This window comes from Rana temporaria, chromosome 5 (genome assembly GCF_905171775.1).
Source record: "Rana temporaria chromosome 5, aRanTem1.1, whole genome shotgun sequence".
Taxonomy (NCBI): domain Eukaryota; kingdom Metazoa; phylum Chordata; class Amphibia; order Anura; family Ranidae; genus Rana; species Rana temporaria.
The window spans coordinates 371,639,906-371,652,338 of record NC_053493.1 but is presented as its reverse complement, the minus strand read 5'-3'; the positions used below and the strand labels follow the sequence as shown (position 1 = coordinate 371,652,338).

Below are 12,433 nucleotides of genomic sequence, written 5' to 3'. Positions count from 1 at the left end.
ATTGAAGTGACCCCCCCATCCCCTGGCTGTATTGGAGTGAAGTGACCCCCATCCCCCGTACTGGAGTGCAGTGACCCCCATCCCCCGTATTGGAGTGAAGTGACCCCCCCGGGGGGGCTGTCATCCCCCTCTCACTATCATCAGTAACAATGACACTGACCACCCCTCCTTCTCCGCTATATTTCTAACGGGACTGCTACAGCCAATCACAGCCCTTCTCCTATCCGCCGCAGCGCCTCCTGCAGAAATCATCTCTTCGCCGATTGGCTCCCATCGTGCCGCTCGCCCATTGGCGGCGAGTGGGCAGATGGGCGGGCCCCGGCGCAGCAGGGAAGTGTCTTGCGGGGTGAGTGTGTATCGCTGGCAGCATCCGGTGAGTCCAGCATCCGATACCGAGCGGAGCCCGCGGACCACGGCTGGGAGGTAGGTGTGCGGCGGGGGCCAGAGGCCTCGTCCTATGTCGGCGCCCCCAGCTCTCCTCCTTCCATTGTCTCCGCTGTGTGTGTGCGGACAGCAGACTATTGTGCTGGCGGTGTACACAGGAGCCCATTGTTACCCCCTACGCTGCCTGCCGGGAGAGGGCACCGCTGATTGGCTAATGAGGAACCCGGGGCTTTAACCCTGTGCTGCGCAGGCTTTATTAAGGACCCCAGTGTTAACCCTGTGCTGCCTGCGGGGAGAAGAGAGACGCTGATTGGCTAATCAGGAGCCCAGTGATTAACCCTTTGCTGCCTGTTCTATACAGCCTACCTGATTGGCTAGACTGAGCCCCATGCTTTAACCCTGTGCTGCCCATATATAGAATCCCTCATCACACCAGTGCAGTCTATCACATGACCCCCATGATTGTGTGTGTGTGTGGGGCTCATTCACATCAGTCCAACGTTGTTCTATGCAGCTTGGGGTGCAGGGGCCCCTGCTGATGTGTTTTGGGCCCCCGAGTCCCAGTAAATGCTGGAATTTGAGCTTAGCGAGGGGGTTTAGGCCCCCCGTGTCATGTGACCGTGATTTGTTTACGTATTTTCAGGTGATGTGATTTCGCATAAATGACGCCAAAGAAGCGTCCGCACGTTTTCGTTTTAATGTATGGGAAAATGCGTAACTGTGAGCCACGTTTGGGACGCTGTTAACAATTAATGGCACCGCAAGCGAGAGGTGCGATTTGTGTGTTCCAGGAACACGCAGATGTGATTGGAGACAGAAGTGTTGTGCGTCCTTCTTTTTTTTTTTTGTGCATTTTTCACCCAACTTCCGTAGGAACAGAGTTACGCACTTTGGCCCAGATTCACAATCGAGATACAACGGCGTATCTGGAGATACGCCATCGTATCTGGAGATACGCCGTCGTATCTCTGAGTTGCGCCGTCGTATCTATGCGACTGATTCTTAGAATCAGTTACGCATAGATATCCATTAGATCCGACAGGTGTAAGTCTCTTACGCCTGTCGGATCTAAACTGCATTTTTTCTTTGACCGCTAGGTGGCGCTTCCGTCGAATTCCGCATCGAGTATGCAGTAAAGTTACGACGTTTACGTTAGGCTTTTCCCGGCGTAAAGTTGCCCCTGCTATATGAGGCGCAGCCAATGTTAAGTATGGCCGTCGTTCCCGCGTCGAAATTTTAAAAAGTTACGTCGTTTGCGTAAGTCGTCCGTGAATTGGGCTGGACGTCATTTACGTTCACGTCGAAACCAATGACGTCCTTGCGACGTCATTTGGAGCAATGCACACTGGGATATTTTACGGACGGCGCATGCGCAGTTCGTTCGGCAGTGGGACGCGCTTCATTTTCCCGGGGAATTTGAATTCCACCAGGGGTGATTTACGCTTCGCCGCCGCAACTTACAGAGCAAGTGCTTTGAGAATACAGCACTTGCCCGTGTAAGTTGCGGAGGCGTAACGTAAAACAGATACGTTACGCCCGCACAATTTTGCAGTGGCTGTACGTGAATCTGCCTCTTTGGCTCCATGGACTTTTAAAAAAGAACATCCAAAAAAAGCGTCTAAAAACAGTCCTGTTAACGTCTACGGGGGGCGAAAACTGCGCCAGAGGATGGCGCATACTTTTTAGAGGGTTGTGTGACAGCGCTCAGGTGTGAAGGGCCCATTGAGTATAATAGAATTCGGATGGGTGATTGAACACCTTGGGGGATCTGCAGACTCCTGCGTCTAGAACGAACAGATGTGCGCAGATAGATGCGGCCATATGACGCAATGACAGGCTGAACCTGGAGCGTTGTCTGATATGATTTGTCACATGACAAGCGGAATCCCGTCATTGTCTGCAGGACCCCTATACACCTATGCAGCACAATTCCCTGCGACTGGGGGGGGGGGGGGGGGGTGCGATCTTGCGATTAGGGTGGATTCACACTGAGCCGCTAGGCTTTGGCCGCAGCGCAGTGTACCTGCAGGTTTGCTGCTCTTTGCCATAGTCTTCTTTTTATGTCCCGCGGTTTTAGTATGTTTTCTGAAAGCGCACCAAAATCTCAGGTACACTGTGCTGCGGCCAAAGTGCAACAGCTTAGATTGAAGCTGCCCATGGTCTACGTTGTCCATTTTCTTTTCTTTTTTTTTTTTTTGCAGTTTCGGGCACGAGTGTTTTGGGCCAGTCTAAAAGTGGGTGGCATCCCTCTTCCCTTTGCTCCTGGACTTTAAAAGTGGGTGACAGTCGTAACGTGTGGAAAACGCAGGTTATGTGTGTTTTTCAGGCGCTCCCATGGGGCCAAAAACAAGCTTTCCTGTACTGATTTGGTGTGACAGGCACCCTGATGGGAAGGGACCCCCATAGCATACAATAGAAGCCCGGTGTTTAAGTGTTAATGGGCTTTGAAGTTGATTGGGCCTAAAGCCGGCCATAGACGGCTCGAATCTCAGCCGGTTTAGCGAGGAGTGCGGCGAGATACGAACTGGTGTGGGCAGGCTGATTTTTCTCAAGTTGATCAATCAATCAACTTGGGTACGACCAGCCTGTCAGATTTTACATGTGATTATTTCCAGCATTTATTACAGCCACTAGCAATAATCACCGTGTTTTCCTGCTGGGGGTGGCTTTGTCGCACCCCAAACTGTGAGAACACAATGGCTCCATGGGAGGCTCTTCAAACTACGGCAAGATTTTTATCCAGTCCTTGAATATTAGAGGGATTTTGATGGGGACTCTGATGTAGGTTGGGATTTTGATGGGGACACTGATGTGAGGGGGGTACTCTGATGTAAGGGGGTACTTTGATGGGGACACTGATGTAAAGGGGTACTTTGATGGGGACACTGATGTAAAGGGGTACTTTGATGGGGACTCTGATGTAGGTTGGGATTTTGATGGGGACACTGATGTGAGGGGGGTACTCTGATGTAAGGGGGTACTTTGATGGGGACACTGATGTAAAGGGGTACTTTGATGGGGACACTGATGTAAAGGGGTACTTTGATGGGGACTCTGATGTAAGGGGGTACTTTGATGGGGACTCTGATGTAGGTAGAGATTTTGATGGGGACACTGATGTGAGGGGGGTACTCTGATGTAAGGGGGGTACTTTGATGGGGACACTGATGTAAAGGGGTACTTTGATGGGGACTCTGATGTAAAGGGGTACTTTGATGGGGACTCTGATGTAGGTTGAGATTTTGATGGGGACACTGATGAGGGGGGTACTCTGATGTAAAAGGGTACTTTGATGGGAACTCTGATGTAAAATGGTACTTTGATGGGAACTCTGATGTAAAGGGGTACTTTGATGGGGACTCTGATGTAAGGGGGTACTTTGATGGGGACTCTGTAGGTTGAAATTTTGATGGGGACTCTGATGTAAGGGGGTACTTTGATGGGGACTCTGATGTAAGGGGGTACTTTGATGGGGACTCTGATGTAAGGGGGTACTTTGATGGGGACTCTGATGTAGGTTGGGATTTTGATGGGGACACTGATGTAGGTTGGGATTTTGATGGGAACACTGATGTAAGGGGGGTACTCTGATGTAGGATGAGATTTTGATGGGGACACTGATGTGAGGGTGGGACTCTGATGTAAGGGGGTACTTTGATGGGGATTCTGATGTAGGTTGAGATTTTGGTGGGGACACTGATGTGAGGGGGGGGGGTACTCTGATGTAAGGGGGGGTACTTTGATGGAGACTCTGATGTAGGATGAGATTTTGATGGGGACACTGATGTGAGGGGGTACTCTGATGTAAAGGGGTACTTTGATGGGCACTCTTGATGTAAAGGGGTACTTTGATGTAGGTTGAGATTTTGATGGAGACTCTGATGTAAGGGGGTACTTTGATGTAGGTTGAGATTTTGATGGGGACACTGATGTGAAGGGGGTACTCTGATGTAAGGGGGGGGGGGACTCTGATGTAATGTCTTTGCTCTGTTTATGGAATCTTTTTCTCTGTTGCTCCAATCATTTCATGTTAATCCAAAATAAATAGACTCCCAGTAAAACCTGTTCATTCATTCATTCATTCATTTATAAAAACAGCTTCTTTTTTTGCCCAGGAATATCTGTAAAATATACAATGTGTCTCTCATACGGAGTAGTTTGGAGACCTGGTCTATACAGAACTCCATTGTATACGCCGTGTGCCTATAGGGCCCAGCAGATCTCACTGACCCCCATTGTATAACCATGTGTGGGCCGAGTCCTGCACATTATTCATAGGAACCCACCAGTTAGCCCACTGAGCTGACATTCCGCTGACCCCCCCCCCCCCCACATGACTATATTGTCAGTTTTCTTCCTCCTTTGTACCGTCCTTTAGCTCACCCTATCTCCGATCACATGTCCGTGTATCAGACTCGTACATTACCGCACGTCACCCACACTACAGCGCACAATGCTGCTTTGCAGAGTCATGAATGAAGTGTTCCTTTTGTAACACTTCAAATAAAGTTTAAAAAACAAACAAACAAACAGCATGATGGACTGAAACGCACTTCACCCTGCAAGAGAAAACTGACAGCCGCCTGCATGCTAAAAAGAGTGTTTAATGTGCAGGCAGCATGGGTACAACCCTGACCAGACGCTGTTGTAGATTAAAGCGGGTTGGTTGAGGGGCAGTAAAATCATGGCTCGCCCCCCCCTTTTTTTTTACCACTCCCAAGGCTGCATGTGAATGAGCCCCAACCGGAACATCACGATTTACCTGTCTGTTCCTACAGAAGTAATGGACACCCTGCTGGCGGAGCACTGTGGCCCCTTACAGCACCGGCTCCTGGATTCCGGGTCTGCCAGGGGCCCTGTCTGAAGTGGGTTTGGCCTCTCTGTTCAGGTTTCTCCCGCTCTGCTAAAACCTACACATGGGTCAGTTGCCTTCCACCCAGTTTGGGTGACCGTTGGGCGAGACATTAGATTGCAAGCTCCTTCGGCCGGCTCTATAGACATGAATGAGGTACTACTCCTGTGTGTAGGATCCATCGCAGCTCCGTGTTGACATTGTAAGTGGAGCCGTGTGGTTTAACCCCGTGCTGCCAGTCTGAATCAGATCCAGCTGTTCACAGCTGTGCTGGCTGGGTACATAGTGCCCCATTGTTCCCCCTCCTCCGAGTCCACATCCTCCAAACATCACGCTTTCCTAGCAATGCCAGCATGTCGCTTTCAGCTCTTTTTTTAGTAATCCTTCGATGTATGCCTGACACCGCTAGTCACCAAATGATGGACTATGGACTTCATTCACTGGGATGGAGGAGATCGTTTATTTCCTGATCGTCATCTTCTTCTATGAATGTTTACTTCACAAACATCATCTAAACATGTTGTAGCGGTCTCCTTTTTTTATTACATTTTTTTTTTTTTTTTTTTTGTGGTTGAAAACCTCAGACTTGAAATATTAAAGCATATTCTTCTATAGTGTGTACTTGTCTCACTCCAGAGCACTAAGCGTCCATTCTGTCTGCTGCTTCATTCCTCTGCTATCAGCTTGAATCACTTCTGAGGAGTTCCCCTGCCACCTTTCTTCTCTTGGTGTCAGGAAAAGGACCTCCAGCAGATTGACAGCCTCAGCTTCCTGTGTGAAGGGGGGGTGTGTCCCTTCCCTCCAATCAGCTCTCAGAGCTCTCCATACTGAGCTCAGCAGAGTGCATCTTCCACTCTCCGCCCCCCTTTTTTTCTGACGGCTCAGACAAGCTTTAAATATTCTGGACTTTGAACAGGTGCAGTGAAGAGAAGACTGCAGATAAACAGATACAACTTATGTAGGAGGATTTGTTTCACCTCTGTGTATCACCTGAGGCCAGTCCCTTCACTGGGTATATGGAAGGATTTACAACAACTTTAAATCTGAAAATGCCCTTTGGTTGGTTCTCGCCATATCCATTGACCTGCACAACTGAGCGTCAAGGCACAGGGAACAATGCTTTTCTGTTCGCACCTTAATAGCTTGTGGTGCACAGAAATGAAAATTCTGGATACACTTGGCCGAAAACCAAAATAGATTTTTATATATATATATATATATATATATATATATATATATATATATATATATATATATATATATATATATATATATATATATATATATATATACTTGACTTTTTATTTTAATATCAATGAATATAAATTTATTGTCGGTCATTATCGGCACTTTTTGAAGGAGTGTTAACAATTCTGCTTGCTACATTTATGATGCACATTTGGCAAAACGCACCTCCCATTGAGATGCATTGAAAATTTATAAAAAATGCACCCGTTTTGCGTTTTTGATTCTTTTTTTTTTTTTTTTTTTTTTTAAGTCACATGACCTTTGAAAACACACCATAAGCAAGGTAATATCGCAGGAAAAAATTGACATTCTTGGCACCGTTTTTTTTACCCTATTTACAGACAATAATTTTCAGTGGTTGAAATTTCAGCACATCACTAGTAATATCGATTTGAGGTGCGTTTCGGTGCCTACAATTTCTCGCACTGCATGCCATTGCATTAAATAGGCCTAAATCATTCAGTGACACTTCAATAAGCTCTTACCAACTGTATGCTTTAATCGCTTGCCACCCTCCCACCTTCAAATAACGGAGGGACAGTGTGGCTCTCGATCTTGGTGGACTTCATATGACGTCGCCCCAAAATGGGCACTCTTGTGCGCCCGCGCCGTGTTCATAGGATGCGGCACGACCCCGATCTCTGCAAAGAGCCGATTACACGGCTCTTTAACTATGTGATCGGCTGAGTCTAATCACGTGAACACTGAAGTGCTGGTGATCGGCTCTCATCACTTCACACTGGCAGAGTGTGTGGCAGGGAGAGCCGGTCAGTGGCATCTCCTCGCAGGGAACAGCTGGACATGTAACCAGGGCACTGATCATCAGTGCCCTGATTACAATAAAGCCCCCCCCCCCCCCCAGTGCCACCAATCAGTGCCCAGCAGTGACACCAATCATTGCCCATTAGTAATGCCAGTCACTGCTGCCTTTCAGTGTCCATTAGTGCCTGCTCATCAGTGCAGCATATTGGTGCCACCTCATCAGAGTGCCCATCAGTGAAGGAGAAAAATTACTTATTTACAAAATTTACTGACAGAAACTAAGAAAAACTTTATTTTTTCAAACTTTTTGGTCTTTCTCTTTTTTTTTTAAATAATTTTAATAAATAAAAAAAATACACAGCAGTGATAAAATACCACCAAAAGAAAGCTCTATTTGTGTAATTAAAAAAATTCATATGGGTACAGTGTAGCATGACAGTGCAATTGTCATTCAAAGTGTTGCAGCCCTAAAAGCTGAAAATTGTCCTGTGTGCTGAGAATACACTCACTGTGCACTCCCAGAACACTCAGTAAACTGTCACCGACAGCTCCAGTCACATCATCACCAGCCAGACCCACTCCCAATCATGTGAGCCAATCACAGCAGTCACATGATACAGAAGCCACGCCCTCTCCTGGACATTCGGACTACATTCACATTTGTGCCTCATGGGAACGCACGCAAAATTGCACACTTTTCCAACACACACAGAAATGCGCTGCCCTTTAGCAGATGTGTATGGGGGTGCCATTGACTCTTAATGACACCCCCATATATTTGCCTCAGCACAGAGTGATTTTGTACAGGGGTCAGGGACATCTTTTGCTTAGAGAATACTTTGCAAAAATTCGGTCAAGTCCCACTTTAAAACAGATCTCTGCCTTGCCCTTTAATTTATTCCTCTATTTAGCGGGCAGATACATTGCCTGCTCCTCGTATTGTACTTGGTTCCATTTACTTTCGCATCACACCGTTCAGCATTGTTAATTTTGGCAGCAAATTTCGATTTAGTCTGATGGCGCGTACACACGATAATTTTTCAGGGTGTAAAAAAACGATGTTAATGTCATTAAAAACGATCGTGTGTGGGCTTCAGAGCATTTTTTGGGTTCTAAAACCCAGCCCAATTTTTTTCTAAGGCCCTTTTCACACTACAAAATAAATCCGTTTTAATAATCCGTTTTAAAATCCGTCAGATAATGTTAAAAAACTGAAGTTATACGTCCTTTATAAAATATCATTAAAGTCTATGGGATTTTTTTATGTTCCGTAAAGATCCGTAATAGTCCGTTATAACATACGGACGTTAGTTATAACGGAATATGTGATGGGTCTTGCACTATTTTTTGTCAATTTTTTGTCCGTTGCAAGTAACGGATATATTAACGTCCGTTATATTTTAACATTGAAGTCTATGGCACATGGACGTTAGTAAATGTCTCCGTAAATGTCCGTTATGTTAACGGACGTTAATTTTACTGAGCATGGATATTCAGGGGAACCCCGCTGTCAATTTAAAACAAAAATGACGTGCGGTTCCCGGTAAATATCCATAACCAGACCCTTCAGGTCTGGTATGGATATTCAGGGGAACCCCGCCGTCAATTTAAAACAAAAATGACGTGCGGTTCCCCCTAAATATCCATAACCAGACCCATTATCCGAGCACGTTGACCTGGCCGGCCGCAGAAAAGAGGGGGGGACAGAGTGCGGCCCCCCCCTCTCTCCTGAACCGCACCAGGCCACATGCCCTCAACATGGGGAGGATGTCCCCATGTTGATGGGGACAAGGGTCTCATCCCCACAACCCTTGCCCGGTGGTTGTGGGGGTATGCGGGAGGTTTATCAGAATCTGGAAGACCCCTTTAACAAAGGGGACCCCCAGATCCTGACCCCCCCCCCCCTGTGTGAAATGGTAATGGGGTACACTGTACCTCTACCATTTCACGAAGGAAGTAAAAAGTATTGTAAAAAAAACACACTGACACAAAAGAATAAAGTCCTTTATTAAAAAAAAAAAAACTCCAGCGCTGAAAAATCCACTCGTTCCCGGCTTCCTGCGTTGTCCTGATCCTGCGACGGGTGCGGGTGATCTCCCGCGATGAGAAGATCCAGCGTCGGGTGATCTCCGCTCCGGCGATGTGAAGATCCATCCATCCGGCGCAGCAGCATCCCGGACCTCCTCTCACCGCTGGGCACAGCCCAGCGAATGAGCGGCTGAAGCTGTGACATTTCTTATATAGAGGAGGCAGAGCCACCCGTCACGTGACCCTGCCCCCTCTGACGTACCTCTGCTACGTCACTGGGGAAGACCAAGAAGAGGAAAGTCCTTTCCTCTTCTTGGTCTTCCCCAGTGATGTAGCAGAGGTACGTCAGAGGGGGCAGGGTCACGTGACGGGTGGCTCTGCCTCCTCTATATAAGAAATGTCACAGCTTCAGCCGCTCATTCGCTGGGCTGTGCCCAGCGGTGAGAGGAGGTCCGGGATGCTGCTGCGCCGGATGGATGGATGGATCTTCACATCGCCGGAGCGGAGATCACCCGACGCTGGATCTTCTCATCGCGGGAGATCACCCGCACCCGTCGCAGGATCAGGACAACGCAGGAAGCCGGGAACGAGTGGATTTTTCAGCGCTGGAGTTTTTTTTTTTTTTTTTTTTAATAAAGGACTTTATTCTTTTGTGTCAGTGTGTTTTTTTTACAATACTTTTTACTTCCTTCGTGAAATGGTAGAGGTACAGTGTACCCCATTACCATTTCACACAGGGGGGGGGGGGGGTCAGGATCTGGGGGTCCCCTTTGTTAAAGGGGTCTTCCAGATTCTGATAAACCTCCCGCCCGCAGACCCCCACAACCACCGGGCAAGGGTTGTGGGGATGAGACCCTTGTCCCCATCAACATGGGGACATCCTCCCCATGTTGAGGGCATGTGGCCTGGTGCGGTTCAGGAGAGAGGGGGGGGCCGCACTCTGTCCCCCCCTCTTTTCTGCGGCCGGCCAGGTCAACGTGCTCGGATAATGGGTCTGGTTATGGATATTTAGGGGGAACCGCACGTCATTTTTGTTTTAAATTGACGGCGGGGTTCCCCTGAATATCCATACGACTTCTGGAGCTGGACTTCAAGAAAGGGTGAAATGTTTTTTATTAACGGACGTTAGAAAGGAATGATATAACGGATGTATACGGATATATACGGATAAACATTATCCGTTTTCAATAAAGGAAGAATGGTAAAATATTTATCCGTATGTATCCGTTATTAAATCCGTTAATAAACGTCCGTTAATAGGTGTAATACGGATATTATAAAACGGACATACAATCCATAGTGTGAAAGAAGCCTAAAATGCTCTATTTTTTTAACGTTGTAATTTTTCGGGTTGTAAAAAACGGTCGTGTGTGGGCTAAAACGACGTAAAAAACATGCGCATGCTCAGAAGCAAGTTATGAGACGGGAGCGCTCGTTCTGGTAAAACTAGCATTTATAATGGAGATAGCACATTCATCACGCTGTAACAGACAGAAAAGCGCAAATCGTCTTTTACTAACAAGGAATCAGCTAAAGCAGCCCAAAGGCGAATGGAACTTCCCCTTTATAGTGCCGTTGTACGTCTCCGCGCTTTGCTAGATAATTTTTTTTAAATGATGGTTTGTGGGCAAGGCTGTTTTAATGATGAAGTTAGGAAAACAATTTTTTTTTTTTTTTTTTTTCATGCTGAAAAATGATTGTGTGTACGCGGCATAAGTCTTTTGACTAAAATGAAATTATAGTTTTAGTTGTATTTTAGTCATCTCAATTGTTTTAGTTTTAGTTGACTAAATTAACACTGTTCACCCACCAACCGCTAAAGGAAAGTATGTCTGCTCCGGGTCATTGGAGTTCAAGCTTATGTAAGACCATATACTGATTGGCCCAGGGCTGTCACATGCTCCGCCATACCTGCAAGTATTGGGTGGACGGAGTGGTGGGGGTAAGTGAAGTATATGCAGGACAATGGATAAGAGGGTATTAAATAAAACCTGATTCTCCCTGAATAGGCAAAGCACAGATTTCCTAAATCCCAAATCCATTGTACTTGGGGAATCATCAATTAGATTTTCTGATATGGTGCATCTGAAAAATTCTTCTCTGATCAGGAATGAGACTTTTATATGTTTATTTAACCAAAGTTAGAATTTTATATCTGAAATATCTTTTTTTCCCCAACAGGCAGGTTTGTCATGGGACGGGGCGGGCAGCCTGTACATGGACGGGTGTCATTGCTGCTGCTTTTTCTCTCCATAGTGACTGGTGAGTAGGAAATAATTGATGCAAATACTGAGTGGATATCATTTTATTATTTATATCATTTTTTTTGTCTTCAGTGTGTGTATGTATGTATGTGTGTGTGTGTATGTATGTATGTATGTATGTATGTGTATATATATATATATATATATATATATATGTGTGTGTGTGTGTGTGTATATATATATATATATATATATATATATATATATATATTTTTTTTTTAGCTCTTGTAGATTGTACATGGCACGGTATCATGGCTGTGATCTTGGTCGTGTTCTTGCTGTGTGTGTCAGTGGAGTCTGTAACCTAAAAGAATATTTGAAATGATATGCACAGCAGAACAAATTATTTAGAGGTGGTCATCTTTTGCTTCTTTTTTTTTTTTTTTTTGTGTTTTTGTTTACACTTTGTCATCATGGGGGGGGGGGGACGAGAGGCTACAGCTTCCAACACCTACTCACCGCCTGTTAGAAGCTCTCTGAAGAGCAACTTTTCAGAGATCAAAAGACATGTGAACAAGCGCTAAGGTACATATTACACCCGTATTTAGGATGTAACACATTGCTGAGCACCTAACCCAGAGCTTACCCCTGTGACAGCTTGCAGGGTTTCTTCATCCCTGCAGCCGCTGTCACTTTTGAAACCTGCACAGGAGTCCAGTCTGCCGTGGCACTCTTACTAGTCCATTGGCACATTCTTCAGCTCTATAAGGCCTCTTGCACACTGCAGCTTGAAAAAGCTCAGTACAGCTTTTTTTTTTTACTGCGCTAAAACAGCCCATTAATTGCGGCGATAAATTGTGGCGTTTTGTACCGCGATTTGCGGCGACAAAACTCTGCTATTGTGAATGCAGCCTCACCCCCTCTATGGAGATGGTTCACATCTCCTATGCCGAAC

At 46.2% G+C, this 12,433-nt stretch overlaps 1 protein-coding gene across 1 annotated transcript in view; it reads left to right on the top strand.

Moving 5' to 3' along the window:
* The first annotated feature begins 321 nt into the window (after nucleotides 1-321).
* LRP12 (LDL receptor related protein 12) overlaps nucleotides 322-12,433 on the top strand; it is a 72,069-nt gene continuing 59,957 nt past the window's right edge. Inside the window, exons 1-2 of the mRNA XM_040354841.1 lie at nucleotides 322-423; nucleotides 11,456-11,536. Of these exons, the coding sequence (XP_040210775.1) occupies nucleotides 11,467-11,536 (70 nt within the window). The 5' untranslated portion in view covers nucleotides 322-423; nucleotides 11,456-11,466. The remainder of the gene's footprint in view (nucleotides 424-11,455; nucleotides 11,537-12,433) is intronic.